At 44.9% G+C, this 22,612-nt stretch overlaps 1 protein-coding gene across 1 annotated transcript in view; it reads right to left on the reverse strand.

Moving 5' to 3' along the window:
* Positions 1-2,840: 2,840 nt before the first annotated feature.
* Positions 2,841-22,612, reverse strand: part of LOC135054605 (zinc finger protein 271-like) — a 93,925-nt gene continuing 74,153 nt past the window's right edge. Inside the window, exon 8 of the mRNA XM_063957792.1 lies at positions 2,841-4,235. Coding sequence (XP_063813862.1) covers positions 3,606-4,235 — 630 coding nt within the window. The 3' untranslated portion in view covers positions 2,841-3,605. The remainder of the gene's footprint in view (positions 4,236-22,612) is intronic.

Raw genomic sequence — 22,612 nt, forward strand, 5'->3', positions numbered from 1 at the left:
CCAACTCATTTGGTGTGCCTATACGCTGTAGTAGTTCTTACGGAGATATAGTACCATTTGGGATGTATGAGATGAAGCCTTATGTAGCCAGATCCTGGTAGTGAAGTGCAAACCACGATCTCTTAAAAATATCACACCACATAATCCACCCTTTTTTAACTATTTTTTGTAATGTATTACTCCATCTTGATCATGTATAACTTCATAGTTCATACTGAGATATTGTATATTAGTACTTTTTTAAGCTCAGTGCTTCACAGGCACACACAAGAAATACAGTCTCACTTTGCACAACAAGCTGTCTTTCACCTTTGACCCAGTGGGGATGAACCTGGTTTAGGTAATACGGTCTCTATTCCTTTTTTTTTTTTTCTTCATTCTTTTCATTTTCCCCTAATTATCTACTCTTGATATCAGTCGTTGTGATACCATTAGTGGTTCATTTATTATTTAGGATGTTGGCGGTGGACTGTTAAATTCAGTATTTTCCTTTGCCATCGCACCGTTACAATATCTTTGCTTCATTCCGCCCTGACCTTGATGCTGCTAGCATTCCTCATTGCTGTCCATTTGTAACTGTTAACACCTACTGCTTAACAATGTAGTTTATATCGCTGTGTGGTTGCTTCTGTCGGTTACCTAGGTGATGTGTTCTCTCCGTGCCCCCGCACGGCGCCATGCGGTGACGTCATTCTTCTGCGCTGTAACAGGGGGCGGGTGGCGGCATGGACAATCCGTGGTTATTTATGTAAGTATGGTGTTTTACTTGTTTGTTCTGCACCCTGACGAAAATGCTTAATACATTAGTTCGGGTTTTCCAGCTCACTCAGAGACAGCAGAAAATGAGGTGCAGGAGAGGGTTTAAAATTCCCAAACACCCACAGAACATGGCACTGATGCCTATTAGGGGCCAGTGAGCAGGGATCGGTTTGCAGCACCAGAGACTATGGACACTGGCCATGCTGGAGAGCATGGCAATGTGTGGCTGCAAGCCACTACAGAGGACTGATGATGGAGCACAAGAAGTGCTAGGACTATATTTGTTTGTTTTTAGATTTTCTGTTTGTACCTTTGTGACCAGGCCCAAGCCCGAATATACTCTGAACAGTGTCTGCTACCAGTAAACACACTGAGCCAAATGTAATAGAGTGAGAGTTTCAAAAAGTTAGTGATTTGGTAAGGTTTTGTAGTTTTCTTTAAAGTGGCAATCATTTACACAGCAAGATCAACCTGCTTTTGTAGTGTAAATGATTGCCACTTTAAAAAAAAAATGAAAAACCTTACCAAATCTCTCACTTTCTGAAACTCTCTATTACATTTGGCCCATTGGGTTGTAACCATAATACCTGCCTGCAAGGCCTTATTTCAGTACCGTGTTACACTGTCCACTGAGCTATGTTTGGGGTATTATGTTCATAAGCGGGTGAAAGGGGAAAACCTGTCAGGGCTAAAATAAAACATCTTATGTGAACAACTACTGCACCCGGCTTCACAGACACTAAAAGTAATATTTGTTAAGACAATGGGGCCGATTCAGACCCGATCGCTGCTGTGCATTTTCTCACAGGCTGCAATCAGGTCTGAACTGCGCATGCATACGCACTGCAATGCACAGGCGCAACGGACCCCAGCAACGGGGAGCGCCAGACAGCGACGGGCTGGTGCGAAAAATCCAAACACACCGGCGATCGCAAGGAGATTGACAGGAAGAAGGCGTTTGTGGGTGGCAACTGACCTTTTCTAGGGAGCGTCCAGAAAAACGCAGGAGGGACCCACCGTTTTGTGAATTTCTGACGTCAGCTCCAGCCCCAGTCAATGCAGTGGGTGAGTAAGTCCTGGGCTGTGCAGAGACTGCACAAATCATCCCCGGTGGTCTAGTGGAGTCTTACTTTCTCCTGGTGGCAGTGGTGGCTCAAGCCACCTGGCAGCAATGTCCCAGCAGCAGAATTCCAGCGAGAATTCTTCCCCCTATCCCTAACCATTCCCCTAGTGCCTAACCCCCCAGTGGTGCCTAACCATAACCTTAGCGAAGCATATCTTTTAACATTATAACTTTATCCGATATACTGTGTTATAAGTGTCCCAAAGGGAACACACATGTATATCTTTATCTATCCTTATATCTAAATTGAGTTCCATCTGAAGTATTTACAAGTCACAGGGATCCATTTTGTACCAAATGCAAACTCACCCGGCTCACAATAAACCCTGTTGTATGTTAACCTAAGTCCATCCTCTCGCCCCTGCTGTCACAATCTTGTGGGACTTTCCTGGTGTTCTCGGAATAAACCATGCAGTCCATTCGGTGTACTGAAGCAAAACAGGAACATCCTTTTGGGACCATCAAAGGGAACCGTGGCATCCTCAAGTTCAGAATCACAGGGGAAAGTAAGTATACTCATCTTCCCCCAATGGCCCTCGAACCCCCCCTCCCCCCCTTCCACAGTTTAAGACTAGCCCTCTCGAGTGGGTGCTTAAACCTAAACCCTCCTTCCTGCCTGCAGCCTAATCCTAACTCCCCCAGCCTGCAGCCTGAACCTAATCCCCCCCCCCCCCCCCCCAACCACACCTACCTGCGGCTTACCTGTCCTGCGGCCCGGTACACAATCGTTCGGGATCCTGGCATTGGGATTCCGGCGCTGGGCTTGTGACCCTATTCGGGATGCCGGTTTCGGCATTCCGGATATGTTGGGAACCGTATGTCACGTGCCAGGATCCTTATCTTCCTTTTATCTTTGTGGTTCGTTTGCCATACTCTCCTTTAGATGCAGAAAAGTTTAGGGGAGGAGCTTAATTTATGATGCCAACCGCATCAAAGGGAGGATTGATATAGACGGCAATATGGGTAATCAATAATGGACTTTAATAACTTAGAAACACCTAAAAACTTCACCCTACACACATATATATATATATAATATATATAAATATATACGATGGTGGTTCAATAAATAAGGTAACAACATCACAATAAATTTATTCTACTCGTACATATGGATATAATCAATAGTATGGCCTTGGTACAGATACATTTCCCACCTGTGTAAGCATTTACTGAAACGGTACACCAAGGCATCTATCCCACCATAGAAGAAATCAATGTCAAGCTCCTGAAGCCAGGTCATGATGGCTCACTGAACTTCACAGTCGGTTGCGAGTTGCCTTCCACCCAGATGCTTCTTCACTGGTCCAAAGAGATGGAAGTCACTTGGTGCCAGGTCAGGGCTCTAGGGAGGACGGTCCTAGTGCTGCTCATCTTGAACGTCTGTCCTGCTCTTATCAAAGGCAGTGCACCAAACCCAAACCTGTTTCCATGATATGACGTTATCACTGTATACCTCAAGTTGGCGATAAAGTTATTTTGCGTTTGAAGTTTACCCTACTTACAGAGTAACCATAGAACATTACAGACACAGAGCCAAGGACAATCCCCTTTCACGGACCACATTCCCTAATATATAACTTTATACCATGATTTGTTCAGATAATCTGCCCTGCATCCAGCAGGGGTATAGAAGACTATATAACCATATTTTGATTTTACACACCCACAATTTACTTGTGTAAATGAGTGTGAACAATTTAATTATAAAACCTGACATCTGTCAATTCACACAGTCTGAACATGGAAATGGTTTCTCCCCTGTGTGAAGTCTCCTATGTCTAACGAGATGTGATTTATTCGTAAAATATTTCCCACACTCAGCGCATGAATATGGTTTTTCCCCTGTGTGCAGTCTTTCGTGTGCAACAAGATTTGATTTATTGGTAAAACATTTCCCACACTCAGTGCATGTAAACGGCCTCTCCCCTGTGTGAAGTCTCTCATGTCTAATAAGATGGGACCTGTCTGAAAAACATTTTGTACACTCTGTGCATGAAAACGGCTTTTCACCTGTGTGAAGTCGCTCGTGTGTAACAAGATGTGATTTCCGTGTAAAACATTTCCCACACTCTGTGCACGTAAACGGTTTCTCACCTGTGTGAAGTCTCTCGTGCGTAACGAGATACGATTTCTGAATAAAACATTTCCCACACTCGGAGCATGAAAACGGTTTCTCCCCTGTGTGAGTTCTCTGATGGGTAACAAGAGCCGCTTTGTACGTAAAACATTTTCCACACTCAGAACACGAAAAGGGCTTCTCACCCGTGTGAGTTCTCTCGTGTCGATCAAAAACTGATTTGTATGTAAAACATTTCCCGCACTCAGCACATGAAAATGGTTTCTCCCCCGTCTTATCTGGCTGATGGATAATGAAATCTGAGTCCTGTGTAAAACATTCGGCACCTAGAGAAGAAGGAAATATTGTATCTACTCTAGGACCTGTAATAGACGGACTTATTTCACAGGAACCAGAAGAATATTCCTCATGATAAATGAGATCAGCACTGTGAGGATCTTGATGTTTAATTGAGCCAATAAAGTTTTCTCCTTGTGAAACTCTGGTGACGTCATAACCTTCTATATCGTCATATTGAGATAAAATGATACCTTCCGCCAGTATATTTCTTCTTTTATATCCATCTGCTGGTAAAATAAATAAATATGGAAATGTTATTTTCCAATACATATTACGGTTAAATGTTCCCATGGTGCCATGATATGGATACATTTAAAATGCATAAAAAGGTACAACTGATAACTCATTAACTGACATTTTAAGCTGCGATACATATCTATGTATATACAGGAGGGTGAAAGAGGAAGGGTTACATATTTATTTTAATAACTTGTGAGACTGTGCTGGATTTTATTTTGAGACGCCAAAAGGAGTGTGTGATTAATATAGAGATTAAATTGTATGTGGAAGGAAACTTGACCATCTTGGAGACTGCTTCTGACTCCAGAATATCTGTCGATTCTTTATCAAAAAGAATATATCCAGAAAAAGGCAAAGATACCAAAACCTTCTTAGATTCTGAATCAGCTTTCCATGTACATAGCCAAACTGCACTGTGAGCTGCTATTATTGAAGCTGATGCCCTGGAGGCAATAGTACCCATATACAATGCTGCTTCTTCCAAGAACATTGTTTAATATGTGCTATATGGGAATTTTGCTCTATAGAAGCTACTGAAAAATCCCCCTCCAATGCATCAGCCCAGGTGGCCACTGCCTTTGCCATCCAAGCTGAAGCCATGGCTGGCCTTATGACTACCCCAGACAAGGAAAAAATGTTTTTTAAAAAAACCATCCACTCTCCTATCTGTGACATCATTTAATTATGTTGAAGGCAAAGGTAATGTAGATTTTTGCACTAATCGAATTACATGCGTATCTACTTTAGGAGCCACCTCTCTTTTTTTTTTTAAATCAATAGTTTTTATTGAGAAAGATAAACATTTTTATGGGGTACAGAAAGAAGAAAAAAAAGGGGGGTGATACAACGATACAATACAATGTAAGGGTAGGTACGATAGGGATACAGAGGAATGGGGGAGGGGGGGGGGGTAGAATAGGGGTCCAGACTAGAATTGGAGGGGTAGTACATCGGAGCCTAGAAAACATAATACATCAGAAAAGATGAGACACATAGAAAATCTATACATTGCGGTGAGGTAATAGTGGCCTAATCCTGTTGGGCAGAATTTATAGGTACGCGTTAGAAGGTGGTAATGGGGGAAAACCTAGTTGGGGTCATCTCTTAACAGGAAGGAGGAGGAGTAACTGCCTAGATATTGGGGGGTGCAATAAAAGGCGATATGTTTTAGTTCAGACATTGTCGGTTTGCTCGGCTGGGCTAAGTGGGGGTGAGGTGGGATTATGGGAATATTGAGACCCTTCAATCGAGGAGATATAGCTTTGCCACGCTAACCATCGCGCTTTGAGGGAAGAGTAGTTGAGAGAGGAGGAGGCAGATTCCGTTTCCATAAGGAAATGGTGGTTTATCTTATGTATAACTCTTAGCAGGGTAGGGGGAGTGGATTGTTTCCACATTTGGGCTAGGTTTGCGCGGGCGGCTATCAGGATGTGGCCCAGGACATATCTGGCATGTGGGGTTATTGATGGGGGGACGACTTGTAGTAATGCTAGAGTTGGGTCTGGCGCTAGGTGGGTGGACAGAACTTTGTTTATTAGCTCAAAAACATCTAACCAATATTTAGTGATCTTTGGGCACGACCAGAATATATGGAAGATATGTCCTACCGAGCCGCATAGTCTCCAGCAATTATTGCTGTGAGAGGGCCAGAATTTATGAATTCGGTCTGGGGTTTGGTATAATCTGTTCACTAGTTTTATATGCATTTCAGTGTGGTGGGACATGGAGTACGAGGTTAAGAAAACTTGGCGCCAGTCGTTGGGGGATAGGGTTTTGTCCAGGTCCTGTTCCCATTTCTTTTGGGCATTTGATTTGGAAGGGGAGGTAGGAGTTATCCGAAGTTTATACCAGTATGTGATATCGCCTTTGGATTCTGGAAGGGAGAGACGAGAAAAAAGAGTGTGTGAGGGTGTGTGGAGCTTTGAGTAGGTAGGAGGGATCGTCCTCCACCAATGTGCTACTTGCATATAGTGGAAGAGTTCTGTAGCTGGAAGTGGGTATTGTGACTGGAGAGTTGAAAAGGGTTTTAGAGAGAGTCCATCGAGTAGATCGCCTAGGAATAACACTCCTGCGCGTTTCCATTTGGATAGATTGAGATGTGGTATCATCAGTGCTAATGTAGTGATGGATATCTGGGGAATATGGGAAATGGGAGATATTAGGGAGGCTGATAGGGAGTCCCAGGCTTGTAGAGCAGCTTGCGTGGAGGGAAGGAGGGACGGTTGGGTAGGCCGAAGCGACTTTGGGATGCGGAAAAGGTCAGCTAGAGGGATTGGGTTTGATCGAATTTGTTCCAGCTCCATCCAACCATTGTGCAATCGGGTTGTGAAATAGTGTTTGATGGGGGCTAGGAGAGAGGCTTCCTGGTATAGGGGAATATTGGGTATATTGAGACCTCCAAGCGCTCTTGGTAAGATCATTCTTGAGAGAGCCATTGAGGGTGGTTTTGAAGACCAGATATACTTAGACATGATAGAGGAACAGGTTTGGATGGCTTTCTTTGGGAAGGGGTATGGTATTGTGCGGAAGAGGTACATTAGTTTAGGTAATAGGGACATTTTAAATGCCGCCATCCGTCCTAGCCAGGAGACCTCGTAGGATGACCAGGCTTTCGTAAGTGCTTCTAATGACTTTATCAAGGGGGCTAGATTGACAGGGAAGGCATCTGCAGTGGAGGTAGGAATGTTGATACCCAGGTATTTTATCGTGTGAATTCGCCAGTTATATGGAAAGGAGGCTTGGAGTGCTGGGGTGGAATGAGATAAATTGAGGGGAAGGGCGTCTGTTTTAGTAGTATTTAATTTATAATAAGATGCGAGACTGTAGGCATCTAGGACAGAATGTAAGACTGGAAGAGTTGTAGTAGGGTTAGAGATAAAGAGGAGGACATCGTCTGCGAAGAGGCTCAGTTTGTGAAGGGATGTACCAAACTGAATCGCCGGTATGTTGGGATTGTCTCTTATTTTAGCTGCCAGGGGTTCGATTGATAGGACAAAGATTAGAGGGGATAGGGGACAGCCTTGTCTGGTGCCATTTGTGATAGGGAAAGGGTCGGATAGGAAGCCTCCGCTGTACACCCGGGCCGTAGGGGAGCTGTATAGTGCTAAGATAGAGGATAGGATACGATCTCTGAATCCGAATCTAAGGAGGGTTTGGCGCATGTACGTCCAGTTTAATCTGTCAAAGGCCTTCTCTGCGTCTAACGATAGCAAGAGAAGGCCCTGGTCTCCAGATAGAGAGTCTATCAGGTTGAAGACCCGACGTGTATTGTCAGACGCTTGTCTCCCAGGGACGAAGCCAGTCTGGTCCGGGTGTATCAGTGAGGGGAGGAATTTGTTAATGCGTGTTGCAATCATTTTGGCATATAGTTTGATATCGCAATTTAGTAGCGCTATTGGTCGGTAGTTATGTACAAAGGCGGGGTCTTTTCCGGATTTAGGAATAGTAACAATACGCGCTTCTAAGAGTTCTGGGGGAAGGGAGCCTTGATCTGAGATTGTGTTGTATAGCGTAGTCAGGAGGGGAGAAAGGACGACACGGAAAGTAGTATAGAAGTCAGAGACAAAGCCGTCTGGGCCGGGGGCTTTATTCCTGGGTGTGGACTTAATAGCTGCAGAGATTTCGTCCGCCGACCATGGGGCATTCAGAGAAGAGAGCTGGTCCTGTGTAAGAGTAGGGAGGGAAAGGTCATCTAGAAAGGAAGAAATAGACGGAGGGGTGGGTTGTGGGGTGGAAGGATCAGTTGCTAAATTATATAATTTGGCGTAATAGCTTGCGAATTGGTTCGTTATATCTTTGGGGTTCAAGATCTTTTGTTTGGTGGGAGAATAGATACATTTAATTCTATTTCTGGCTTGTTGAACACGAAGTTTGCGTGCTAGCATTTTGCCGGCATTATTGCCTAGTAGGTAAAATTTGTGGCGCATTCTATTCAAAGCCGCTTGGGTGCGAGCAAGGAGCAGCTTTTGTAGCTGACCTCGGACAATAGAGATCTCGTTTTTAAGTGTTTTGGAGGGGTGGGCCCTATTCTTAGTCTCAAGGTCTAGCAGGTCATCCTCCAGAGTCTTTTGCTTTTGTTGGGCTTGTTTTTTGAGAGTGGCGCCGGCCTGAATGGCGGCTCCCCGGGTAACGGCTTTAAAAGCACACCAGTGATTGATAGGAGAGGTATCTTGGGGGGAATTAGTGGCTAAATAGGAGTCAATAGAGTCAGAGATTATTTTTTTTGACATAGGGTTATTTAGAAGGTAGGGATATAGGCGCCATTGCCGGAGAGGGTTATAGGTACCCTGAAGGTTCCATTTCCAGAGAACTGGGGCGTGGTCCGACCATGTGATTGGTAAGATATCTACATTTTTAGTTCTCTGGAGAGACCATTTATCACATAAAATCAGGTCTATTCTGGAGTAGGAATTATGGACAAGGGAATGAAATGTGTATTCTCGACCTGAGGGGTTTTGTGTCCTCCAGACATCGTATAAATCGAATTCTGCAAGCAAGTTGCGGAAGGCTAGGGAAGGGCCAGAGGAGGTGGATGGAGCGGGTTGGGGGGATTGGCGGGACTTGTCCATTTTAGGGTCCAAAACAAGGTTATAGTCACCCAAAACTACCAGAGAACCCTTTAGTGCGTTCCGTATAGTGAGGAATAGTTTTCGCAGAAAGGGGACCTGGTTAGAGTTAGGTGCGTACAGGGATACCAAGGTAACCGGTTTGTCATCGAGGAGGCCAGTGAGGATAATATACCGGCCATTTTTGTCTGAAAGTTGGGAGTGTACGGTAAAGGAGACATTTTTGTTAAAGAGGATGGCTACACCGTTTCTTTTGGAAGGGCCATTGGCATAGTACCCCACTGGGAAATGGCTATTCTTAAAGAGGGGGGGATTACCAGAGGAGAAGTGGGTTTCTTGTAGTGCTACGACATCAGCTTTTTGCTGGTGGAAGAAGGAAAGGGCCAGCCTACGCTTGTTGGGTGAGTTCAGTCCTTTAACATTGAGAGATACAAGGTTCATCATTGGTAACCTATGTTAGGCATGAGAAAGGGGGGTCTATGGTGATCTATTGAAGCGTAACTGTACCGAGTACTAATAGGCAGTGGAAGCCAGGAACATGGGTCAAGTCTGGAGCTCGTGGAAAAGGAGGGCTTTGTGGGAAAGGTATGGGTCAGGTTTAAAACGGGAGAGGAGAAGGTAAACAACAAAAAGAAAAGGTCCGGTATATTGGACCTGCATGACTACTGCAGGGGAAGGGGAAAAAATTTGGGGGTTTGCAGTAGTACAGAAAAAAGGTGGAGGCGGGCTGGATGAACCTGCACTGCTACTCAATAATAGCTTCTGAGAGAGTTACCTTAGGGCGCGAACATCTAGTGTGGGCTTCTAGACTTAGAAAATAGGTGCACCCTAGGGTAAGAGCAGGTAATTAGTAGGTGTCTGTAACTGGGCATAATGTCGCCCCTTGAAATATAACAACAGTTGAACAACATGTGAGGGAGTAACCCTGTAACTTGTAGACCTATGAAACAAACTTATAATAAGGCATATCATGACATTTGTAGGAAGGAGCATAAAAAAAATATTTTCAACTCCCTCTATCAGGGGGAAAGAGGTCTACAACCTCCGAGGACCGGAGGTTTCGGTGGGTGGATTTTGAAAGGACCCAGCTCGGCAATCCAGTGACTCAGGTGTTCGACCAATCATGGCTGACGTTGGCAGCCCGTGACGATGTAGACGGCTTCGAGATGGAAATGTCCCAGTCCAGCAACAGTTTCACACCCGCATCTAGGGAGGAAATTATGTAGGTCGAGTCATCGTACGAGTTTAACTGGGAATCCCCATCGGTAGTGGATGTCGTGGGATCTCAAAGGAGGGTGATAGGGGTAAAAGCACGTCTCTTTGCAATGGTAGCGGCTGAGAAGTCTTGGAATATCTGGAGTCCCCCTAGAGTATCTGAGTTTTTGGATTCTCTAGCGGCCCTCATAATGCGTTCCTTAACCGGGAAGAAATGGACTCGAAGGAGGGTGTCTTTTGGGAGGTCAGACGAGACGGATCGGGGTCTAGGGAGTCGGTGGATGTGGTCAATCAGGAGTTCCGAGGCGTCCGCCTTTGGGAGGAGTTTCTTGAATAGGGCAGTGGCGTAGGCTTCCAGTTCAGGGTTGGTAACTGAGTCTGGGATGCCTCGGATTTTGATGTTGTTCCGCCTTGATCTGTCCTCCATATCCGCTAATTTGGATTTGAATTGATCCAGGTCTTGTTGTTGGCGATCGTGGTATGAGAGTAGGTCATTGTGAGAGGTGACCAATTCCTCCATCTTGCGTTCCAAGTGGTCCGTCCTGTCTCCCAAGGCTACTAGCTCAGTTTTGACCTCGCGGATGGCAGAGGTCAGATCTTTAGAAAGTTCAGATTTGAAGGCGGACAGAATCTGGCACAGGGATCTCATGGTTAGGGGGGCATCCGATTTGCAGTCTACTCCCGATACTGAGAGAGCCGTGGACAGGACACTAGATCCCAGGGGGTCCAGTGTGGCAGAGGGAGATGAAGCATTTTGTAGAGGGGAGATTTGGAGGGATTTTCGTGAGGGGTAGGAGACTTTCGGGGGTATTGTCTCCTTTTTTTTTGTAGGAGCCATTTCTCTTCAGTAGGAGTGCACCTAGAGATCGCAGAGAGACGTGTTTCAGGGGAGAGTCCAATCAGCTGATAGTAGTGAAACAGGGGGACTCAGTCACATTGATGGATTTTACGTGTTATTCAGACAAGCATGAGTGGCGGCAGACAGGTTGGGGAGCGCTCACATTGTGGAGGACACTGAGGTCATTGAGCCGGAGGGTATGATTGTAGGGACAGATCTGAGCTGGGTGAGATGCCAATCAGGTCTGTTAATCCAAAGGAGTATGGGATCGCGTTCCGTCCCGAGGGCGGTGCGGCAGGGGTACTGGGTGTTCTCTGGCCTCCGATCTCGTGGGGTCTGGATTGGTCCGTGTGTTGGGTGCGGGGTTTGGTGTTCGCCGCCCGCAGCCACTATGGCCCCTCCTCCGACCCTTCTTTGAAGTAGGTGCAGGCTTCAAGGGTTAATAATTTCAGCCCCTCCAATGTTGAGGTGTGAGGGAGAGCTGAGATGCTGTCTGTGAGTCCTCACAGACTGGGGTGCTTAGGGGGGGAGGGCAGCTGGAGAGTGTCCACTTTTCGTGGGTGTCGTCCGCCGACGGACACTCCACTAGGTTACTGCCGCTGTCGTGTCGCCCGGGGTCTCTCAGGGCCGCTGGACGTGCAGGTCCCGGTGTAACTGTGTGGCTGGAGAGGTCAGCGGTGCCCGGAAGGGGGGGGACGGGGTCAAGTGTGGGGGGTCACGCGGCGGGTCCCCGGACAAAGCAGTGTCCCTCTGGTGCGCGGGTCCCCGAGGTCAGGACACTCTGGACGGGGAGGAGGCGAGACGGGAGGTAAGCAGGGTCAATGGGATATGAACGGGATATGTTGTGCTCCTCTTACCTCCGGTCCGCAAGATGGCCGCCGGCAGCAGACGGGCGCGTCAGGCAGGCACCCGGAGAGTTCCGTGTCGGCTGTGGGGCTCAGCAGCGGTCCCGCTGTAGGTCCGGCTGGAGCCTAGATCATAGGAGTCGCAGAACGGTAGTAAGTGTAGGTGGGGAGGCCCGTCTTCCCGTACTTCGTCCGGGCCGTCGCGTGAGTCTGGAGCCCGGAGTCGGGCAAGCACCAAACTCGAGGCCCCGGTTCTTAACTGCAGAGTAGGCCGCGGGCGGGAGAGAGTCACAGCGGCCTCCAAATTGGACCCCCTTAACCAGCATGCGATCCCCAGCCGTAGGATAGGTGTTTTGGGGAGTTCAGGAGAAATTTCACCTTTGGAAATAGGGTTTTTGTGCCGGCTATTGGAGGAGCTCAGCAGAAGTAGGTCCTCTCTCTACAGCATCCAGGCCACGCCCCGCCACCTCTCTTTTTAAACAATCCACAGCTGGAAGATGATAATTGTAATTCCATTTCTTAGGAATTCTAAACTTCTTATTGGGCGTAGCCCAAGCCTCTTCCATGATTTCCGTCAGCTGATCTGACCCTGGAAACTCAGTCTTAACTGTTTTGGGATGTTTAATTAAAGGTGCCTTGGTTTTTAACACAGGCTCTGCTGAATCCTCAAAGGATAGAATGGATTTCATAGCTTTAATTAACTCAGCTATATCCACTGAGCTGAGACCTTCCTCCTCCTCTTCGTATGCCGAAGTAGAATTAATTGAGCTTTCATCTTCCGATGAATCCTCATCTGAATCATGTGTAGCTTGTGAGGGTGAAGATTTACTTAACAGCTTGTTTCTTTTGAGAGGCTGCTGCTGGAAGTGATACACCATAGGTGGGGAACTGCATGTAAGGGTTAATAGTGTAACCTATCCCTGGTACAGGAGTTGAAGGAATTATCCATTCAGCTATACTGGATAAAGTCTGTGCAAACATAGCCCAAGGTGGATCCATCTGCACCTGAATCTGCCTTGTATTTTTCAATAACCCCTGGTGAAAGCTAAAACAATTTGCACACAAACCATCCTGAACCAGATCCTGAAAGGATAACACAGCTTTGCAAGACAAACATGATATGAGTGTTAGTGTTGCTGTGAGTGTACCTTCCTCACCTTTGCTGCTCTTAGACATGATAAATAATCAACACTTTCACAGTGTACTACACAATTTATGACTGTAATCACTTTAAGCTTCTTAAAGTAACATACAAACCGACCCTACCCATGCATCAGCATTGAGGATCGGAATAAACAAAACTGACAGAAATATAGTAAAGTCAGCAATCACACTAGCAGTCACATGTAATACATTAGTATAATAAGCAATATGAGCACATTATCAACTACAACTACATTTTAAGTATGTAGGAGAACATATTACTGCATCATGTTTAAACAGATCTAACGTATTCAGACGCATTGCGAAAGAAACAACAGTAAATGTATACAGACTCATATGCAATAGGCACTTATCTAACGATTCGTACTCAAAAGAGTAGGTAGATACTTAGTGCTGTATTACCCGTACCGCTTCCAGGACAGATCAATACATTAGCGAACGCTGAGTGGACCCAGATGCCACTAGTATACACTGCCGCTCCATGAACTAATAGTGAACACAGACGCACCAGTCACAGAGCTGCCTCGTGTACAGCATCTGAGACGGAAGCGGGAAACAGTTCATGGCGGGAGACTCAGAGGAAACTGGTCATGAACCGGGTGGGGAGGGGCAACCAGGAGAGCATCCGACTCCCCACTGCTGACATCAACCCTAGGGATCGCAGTCTCATACTATACCTGCAGCCTCTGATCCCCAAGGCCTAGCGCTGGTGCACCCGGGGTGGCAAACGCGTCAGCGACTGTTTGGTAGTCTCCTCCCAAAACAGTGCGGCTGTGTCCATATTTCCCTACTAAGCGGAACCGATGCCTTACCCTTTCCCCGTGCTCCGGCCACAGCCTGGTAACGTCTGCTGGACCTGCTAGCATATCCGACACAGACTCCCACGGAAACAGCACTGTACTCGTGGGTAAGCATTGTGGCGACCCGGCGGAGAGTTGTTGGAGCGACTCTTTCTAAGGTGCATATAAAGATGCTGTTTAGAAAAATCACTCAAGAAAAAATAGTAAGACTATAAAAATAAAATAAGAAAGCTTAGGGTTGCTAAAAACCAGCAGCCCTCTGACCATGGTTCGGCCCCTGCCGCACCAAACAAAAAACTGATATGCCTGAGCCAGGAAGCGGGGAGATATGGACGGGCCTGTTGCATGCTGGGAGGCCTGGAAAAGCTTTGACCGATTGGTGCAAATCCACTGTTGCATCATCATATCCCATTGTTATCCTGTGGCTAACCTGTGGACCCTGCCGGAGAAACGATGAGCTATCGGCAGGTAACCTGAACAGAGACTCATCCTATGCTTCAATTGGACCTTGGGACAGGAGAGGACACACATAGTCTAAAGGACACGGAGAAGAGCCACGATGATGGCTTAACCAAGGTGACCAAATGAAGACAAAAGTTTTCTGCTTTACTTTGACATAGACTGGTAATATGTTCCATTGTGTAATTGAACCAAGTAGTTTCTTTAAAATGAGAGGGAGGAGATCCATGATTCCAACATAGCACTCTCCGCTTCTTTGCAGAAGTTAACACATGGCCATATAAGTTTCTGGGTGTGCTCTGGGACATCATTGATGGGACTTGGCAGAAGGGAGACTGAGCTAGGAACTTGAAATCCAGTGATAAGGGGAATGTCCCAATGTTTGTCTTTACATAGGGAAGTTCTTTTTAGACACCACCAAACTATACGGGACAGAGGTCTTCCTATAGCATTCTCTCCAGCAGAATTGAGAGGAGGAAGGAAATATTTTGTGGATACGGTGCAGAACCAAATACCAATCCACATACATTTTCAGGAAATTTTTTCTGATACAGATTGAATGTGCTGGAGACACAATGAAGTGTCCAGGTCAGGGGTCTTCCCTGTATTACATTCCCAATCCAATGCTTGCTTCGTAGAAAAAAACAAAACGGTTTGCAGGGGAGAATAGCGAACACAGCAACTCAAGAGTCTCCTGCAACTGTGGGATTCTGGAATTTGTAACTGAATGATAACATTTGGCAAATTAGGACAGTGGTTCTCAAACTCGGTCCTCAGGACCCCACACAGTTCACGTTTTCCATGTCACCCAGCAGGTGAACTGTGTATCACCAACTGTCACATTTTAAAAATCTACAGGTGACCTGCAAAACATGAACCGTGTGGGGTCCTGAGGACCGAGTTTGAGAACCTGTGAATTAGGAAATACTGATATTGACAGTGCAAAAGAAGATGATATTTATCTTTAACATTGGATAAAGAGGAGAATTTCTGGAGTGGCACAATATCTGTAAGAAATAGATGGCCGCATTTGAGCAAAGTCTGATTCGCATTACGGTCTTGTTCAGGAGGAAGGTCTGATTTGTCCCAGATAGAGGACAATCCAGAGGGATGGAGAGGAGTAAAAAGTGTCACGCAGCTCCATCCCAAATACTGAAGAAAACAACTATTGAGGAATTTTTTTTCAAAACAGGACTTCTGATGGTCTGTGAGATCTAGATGAAGGAAGAAATGGAAACTAGTAGCACCAATTCAGATTCAATCTTTACCCAAACTCGAGATGCTGGGTTGGGATGTCAAAGAACTCCTTGCGAGAGATGAACTGAGAGGTAAAGCACATCAATAACACACAAACCACCTTCCTTCATAAGTTTAAAGACCCAGATTTTTACACAGGGCCTCCTTCCAGACCATACAAATTGGCCTAGTGTTATGTTGAAGGTAGCAGAGTGTTTTAGAGGGGACATGTACCAGGAGGTCCTGAAAAACCTAAAGAAACCCAAGTAGCAAGTTCATCTTGATTGTGTTTGCCCTCCTGTCCAAGAAATAAAAGTTGAGATTTCCTTTGATAAGATCCTACCCGAAAGTTAGTTAATTTGCACAGAAAAGTTGATCTTATTGCCTAGTTAGGAACACACCTATATCCTCAAGTCAGTGGTTTGTCCATTTATAGTTAGAATTTGCAGAGAGGAGAGTTATGGACCATCAGCATCCTAGCCGCCGGCATTTCATACCCAACCCAGATGTGTTTGGGCCCCATCATACTGTCTACTTAATGGCAGGCTTGGGGCTGGGATGACTGCATGGTCCAAACTGCCTGTCCCTTTTGTGACCCCCATGGAAACCATTGGAATAGCCCCTGGAAACAATCTGGTTTACCCACAAACCTGGAAGGACCAACGCAACAGGCTCTTTGGTCTCGCAGTCTTAACCGGAAGTCCTTCCGCAATAGGGCCATTCCATGAAAATGAGTAAAAACGTTCCATACGTGACACTGTAGCGGTGTATATTTGGAGTTTTCAATATAGGTTGACCAATTATAGCTCTTTCTCATAGGTTTTCATAAAAAAACATTTTTTAATCAGGCTCTAAATTTGGAGTTGAAGGGAAATATAAAGTAGAAGTTTCCTTTACAAAACGGTGGTGGACTTGGCTTGTCCCGTACATGACAACTACATTTTGTGATATATATATAAACATATACAAATATATCAGAACTAAATGCACATAGAATAATGTAGTAGACTGCCCAAGGACCATATACTCTGTAGGCATATTCCACGAACACCCAACTATCCCTTGAGATATAGTACAGTACAGCTGGATGGTCATTCCTGACTTTTATGTATCGATAGGGGACCATATGTTCTTTCCTGAAATAATAATCTAGCTTCATTAAATCCTAGAAGATGAAGCCACAAACGTTCCACTTGGTTCACTGGTCCTGGGCAATGGAATGGTTCATGGATACAGTGTGTATGATACAAACCCAATGCGTTTCTTGTTATGGGTCTCAGGCAACTTCATCAAAGGAATAAGTTAGTTTAGTGTCCTTTGCTTTGTAACTTCTTATTTATTTTCTAAGATCAAGGACTCACTAATAGAATATAACATTTGTATTTCAAAAGTAATAAAAGGGAAAACAAGAAACACCAAGATTTGTGGATCACACTCACCTGTGCTGATATCTGTAGGGACTTCCTCCTCCTTAAACTGCTGTTCACCCATAACATATATCTCTTCTTCCCCCTCTGTATCTTCTGCCTTCATATCAGTGACATAAGTCTCTTCTTCTCCCTCTATATCTTCTGCCTTCATATCAGTGACATACATCTCTTCTTCTCCCTCTGTATCTTCTGCCTTCATATCAGTCACATAAGTCTCTTCTTCTCCCTCTATATCTTCTGCCTTCATATCAGTGACATACATCTCTTCTTCTCCCTCTGTATCTTCTGCCTTCATATCAGTCACATACGTCTCTTCTTCTCCCACTGTATCTTCTGCCTTCATATCAATCACATAAGTCTCTTCTTCTCCCTCTATATCTTCTGCCTTATTATCAGCCACATAGGTCTCTTCTTCTCCCTCTATGTCTTCTACCTTCCTATCAGTGAGAGCCTCAACCTAATTATTCCACAAAACAATAATATAACACGTTAGTGATATCTAATATTAATTGAAATTACACCGACCAACAGTATATAAAATCATGTAGTGACAGTCACTTTGATATATTGATGAGACCCTAAATCCCACCTACCTGATCCTCCTGTGGGATCCTGTGATTCTCCTCTGTACAATCCTGGGAATACAGAGGACGGGGACATCTCTCTGGGGTATCTCTGTTACTGGGTCCATCTGTAGGAGACACACAGTGACTGAGTACATTGTATATATGTGATCATCAGATGATGTGTGTATATATAGGGGGCCCCATACCTGCTCTCCCCTGTACAATAAATGGCAGTCTTCTCTTACCCAGTGATGTGAGGGGCTGGTAATTCTCTATCATCACCTCCTTGTACAGACCCCTGTGTTCCTCTATATACTCCCACTCTTCCATGGAAAAATAGACAGTGACATCCTCACACCTTATAGGAACCTGACACACAATGATATAGTCATCACCCAGACACATTCCCTGGTGTTACTGTATAATGTCCCATTCCCAGCAGTCACCTCTCCAGTCAGCAGCTGAATGATCTTGTTGGTGAGTTCCAGGATCTTCTGGTCATTGTGTATCTCATGCATTAGTGAATCAGGTGGAAGCACTGTGATGGGTCTCTGGGTCCTGCTCAGTCCTCCTGACACACAGGGTCGGATGGGGGAAAGGACATGGTCACCAGATGTCTTCTGTGTATTAAAAGAGTTACCAATAAAAACTTAAATGAAAAACTATATATTTAAATTTGTTTAAATATTAATTGGGCAATATACAAGAAAGGACTATTTTACAGATACTACCACATGGAACCATTTCCTATACACTGGATTTGACCGGATGATCTCACTCCACCATAGGATCACAGATTTTAGACACTGATAGAATAGAGGGTGGTTTCTCATCCCTGACTAACCTGAATAGGCTCGCCTACTCCACTACCCCTAGGGATTCCATCTAGCCATCGTTAACCGACTTTTGCTGACTCCACCCAATGCACTGTGGGCGGGTAACTTGCTGCTACCACCAGGCTCCTACACCAATAAGGTCAATCTACAAAGGCTCCTCCCACCATCACATGTAACCGCCTAATTATGGGTTTGTGTGGACACGCTGCTGCAACACCTCCTTCGTGTTGTTGGCTAATTCCCAGTTGTCCATCACTATGTACCAGGCTGCACTGAGTAGCTGGCAGAGTAATTGAGATTGAAGACACTGGAATCAATCCAGAACAGCTGATTAAAGTAATAACATTTTGCTAAATTCTGGTGGTCACAGGATGCAGGCGTCTTGAAGCAAGTAGATGTTTATTGATCAATGCATATGTCTTTCTAAAGACAATTCTTGGACTTCCGGTGGGCGGTCCGATCACATTGGCCACATCTTATGTAATCTACCTACTCCCTTCGCATCCATTTCATCTGCCACTGGAGAGGTCCAGCTGCGGGTCACCTGCAACATCTAGGCGCTCGTGGCAATAGCACCAGGCAAATGCATCCTTGTGCTCCAGCTCCCTGCATGTCTTGTGAGCCCTGGAACACTGCCTTGTGATTTCAGGGCAACCTCTTTGCTGCAGGGCAATAGCTGAACCGCTCATCTCCTCACCCAACCCTATCAGCACCCTCCTCTGTCTCACCTGCACATTTGGGCTCATTGGCTGGTTGTCTACAGCATCACCAGTCTTCCTCCACAAACTGACTGGATTGTCAGTCTCATCAGATACTCCACTCTCCTTATTGCTACCATGAGACCCTGTTGAACATCATTGGATCAATCTGTCCCCTTGCAGCTGCAGTGCTCCCACTACTGCTCTCCTTTATCAAATAGGCTATGGAGAAAACGTGGCTAAGCAGACCAGGGGCCCCAGTCGCAGCCAGACCAGTGGAGCGAAATAGAAACAAACTCCTCCTGTAGAGGCACCTAGCTAACCAATGACTGGACTGAGTGACAGCGCCATTGTCAATACACCTGCTCTCTCCTTGCTTGGAGTTCAGGAAATATCTGACATTTGATCATATTTGCAGGACAAGAAGCTGAAAGATTTTCTGGAATCTGCCATGACACAACTTAATCAACAGTCACAGCACCTCTCCGAGGCAGAACAAAGAATTTCTAACTAGGAAGATGACCTTACAAATGCCCAGTCTGTGCTCCACACACAGGAAGCTAAAGTAACCTGCTGGTCACTGTGACTTCAAATACTCAAAGCATTCATACTTCTAAGCAGTTGAAAATGAACAGCTGAAAAAACAGTTGAACAAAATCAAGAAAAAGATATTTGAAACTTTTAAAACTCTAACTTAAATTTGCACAAAATCAAAATAACTTTAAACTTAATTCAAACACACTATGTAGCACAAATTGCTTTTTTTCATATCACCCTATGGTATTTTCTCCAAAACTATTACATCCTTCACTCTTTCCTGCAACTCACATCTCATGAGCTTTTTACTTACTTTTATACTTTGACTGTAACATCCACAACCTGTCACCATAAAAACCATTTACAAAACTATATTAATTTCTCCCTCCTGCTTTTGATAGCCGTTGACATATCACCTAAACAGGAAAATACATTTTGTTTCTTTTACATTTCATTTGAAACTTTTTCATACTTTACCATCTACGTGGAATACGATTGGGAACAGTAACCTGTACTGAGCTAGCTCAATCTTTTACATACACTGTTCTACCACAGGTTCCATCACTCGCATTCACATCATGAAGTACATTCTATCAAGATGTTTACCTTTCTCTCTGCGTGTTGCAGCTATCTATCCACTATCAGTGCAAAACAATTTCTGGAAGCTCTTTCTGTCTGGTCTCCTCAATTGTTATTCTCTGACATCATCACGGATGACTTCAATATCTATATTGACAGTCCACAATCTCTTCATGCCTCCAAACTACTCTCTCCAACCTCCTCTCTCAGCCTCACCCAATGGAGTGACTCCGTTATGCGCCAGGAGGGCCGTTGCCTATGCTCAGTTTCTGAATTCACTCTCACTCCTTTCCCTCTCTTAGATCACAACCTTATCAATTGAAAGCTCTCCTCCATTACTTCAAACTCAATGACACGGACGTAAACCAAGTCTCCTCAAACCCAAAGAAATATTAACACTATTCATTTTCAAGAACTTTCCAACTCTCTGCAACAACTGTTCTCACCAATTTCTGCAATCAGTTCTCACGAGGTTGCTGTATCACACCTTAACAAACCTTGCAACGGCTACCCATCGCAATCCATGTAGGCTTAAATGTGAACCGTGGTATTCTATATTAACAAGACACCTACAAAGACTCTTAGGTAAAAGTAGAGCATTTGTGTTGTAAATCTCTAAGTACTAGCGACTTTCTCACGGATAAGACCATCTACCACAATGCCCTAGACACTGCCAAACAAACATATTTCCAATCATTCATCTCTGCTCAAGCCACTAACCCCAAGGTATTTTTTAATACATTTAAATCACTTCTTAACACTCCCTCACCCAACCCACCAGCTACTATCAGTGCACAAGAACTTGCTTCCTACTTCAAGGGCGAGATTGATAAGATCCAAACTGAAATGGTATGCTCTCACCCTGCTCAACCTACTGAATTCTCTAAATGAACCATCTGGCACCTTCTATTCATTTGATACCACAAATGAAGATGAAGTATCTACAGTCTTCTCATGCGCCTACTGAATACATCCCATTTCCAAAAAAATACACATTTTCCTAATTCACAGTGTTATCATAGCTCTGGTGTAGGCTTAATAGCTGTCTCTGACCATGCCCCCGTATCGATCACCCCATAGCTCCTACAGCTGGAGGTTTCTGGCTAGTTTTTGGGCACATCCGGAAAAAATAATTTATCAATTTTGTTGATGACATACCTGGTGAAATTAGAAAGTTGAAATATTAGCATTTAACTCTATTGCTGCTCCTGCCATCTTCAGTGAGCTGACATTTATGTATGCTCGGCCTTTGAACGGCACCCATGGATGAATCAACTGCTTTGGAGATTGCAGTCCCAACTAGAGGACAGCCTGATTAAAACCTAGGACACAAAACAACCTCCCACTAAAAACAGATGGAGCTGTGGAGGTGTTAAGTTGTACAATATTTATATCTATAAATGAACTCAACGGAGCAGCCATATATTGTATAAAATTGCCAGATACTTGTAAATATACAAGATTGTTATGGAATGCTTCTTATATGTATCTGGAGTCATGGGAGGTGCACTACACACACCAGAATCACAAGGGTTGGATCCTCTGTCCCAGACTCCCTCACCTCCCCAGTCATGTCCGGGTATTATTACTAGAGATATAAGTGATGTCACTGTGACGCTCCCAGATCCCCCTCACCTCCCCAGTCACGTCCCTGTATTATTACTATAGATATAAGTGATATCACTGTGGCGCTCCGAGATCCCCTCCCCAGTCACATCCCTGTGTTATTACGCATATATATATATATATATATATATATATATATATATATATATATATATATATAAAATAGACAGCGGCACTCGAGGATTTAAGTAGACTCAGAAGGCACCGGGGTATAGAAGCAAGCCAGGAAGAGTGCCGGTCCATTCTACAGTGTATGTATGTATGTGTGTGTGTGTGTGTGTGTGTGTGTGATGTCACTGTGACACTCCCAGATCCCCTCCCCTGTCATGTCCCTGTATTATTACTATAGATACTGTATAAGTGACGTCACTGTGACACTCCCAGATCCCCTTACCTCCCCAGTCACGTCCCTGTATTATTACTGTAGCTATAAGTGATGTTACTGTGACCTTGCCAGATTCCCTCACCTCCCCAGTCATGTCCCTGTATAATTACTATAGATATAAGTGATGTCACTGTGACACTCCCAGACCTCTCACCTCCCCAGTCATGTACCTGTATTATTACTATAGATATAAGTGATGTCACTGTGACGCTCCCAAATCCCTTCACCTCCCCAGTCATGTCCCTGCATTATTACTATAGATATAAGTAATGTCACTGTGACACTCCCAGAT

Source organism: Pseudophryne corroboree, chromosome 3, assembly GCF_028390025.1.
Source record: "Pseudophryne corroboree isolate aPseCor3 chromosome 3, aPseCor3.hap2, whole genome shotgun sequence".
Classification (NCBI taxonomy): Eukaryota; Metazoa; Chordata; class Amphibia; order Anura; family Myobatrachidae; genus Pseudophryne; species Pseudophryne corroboree.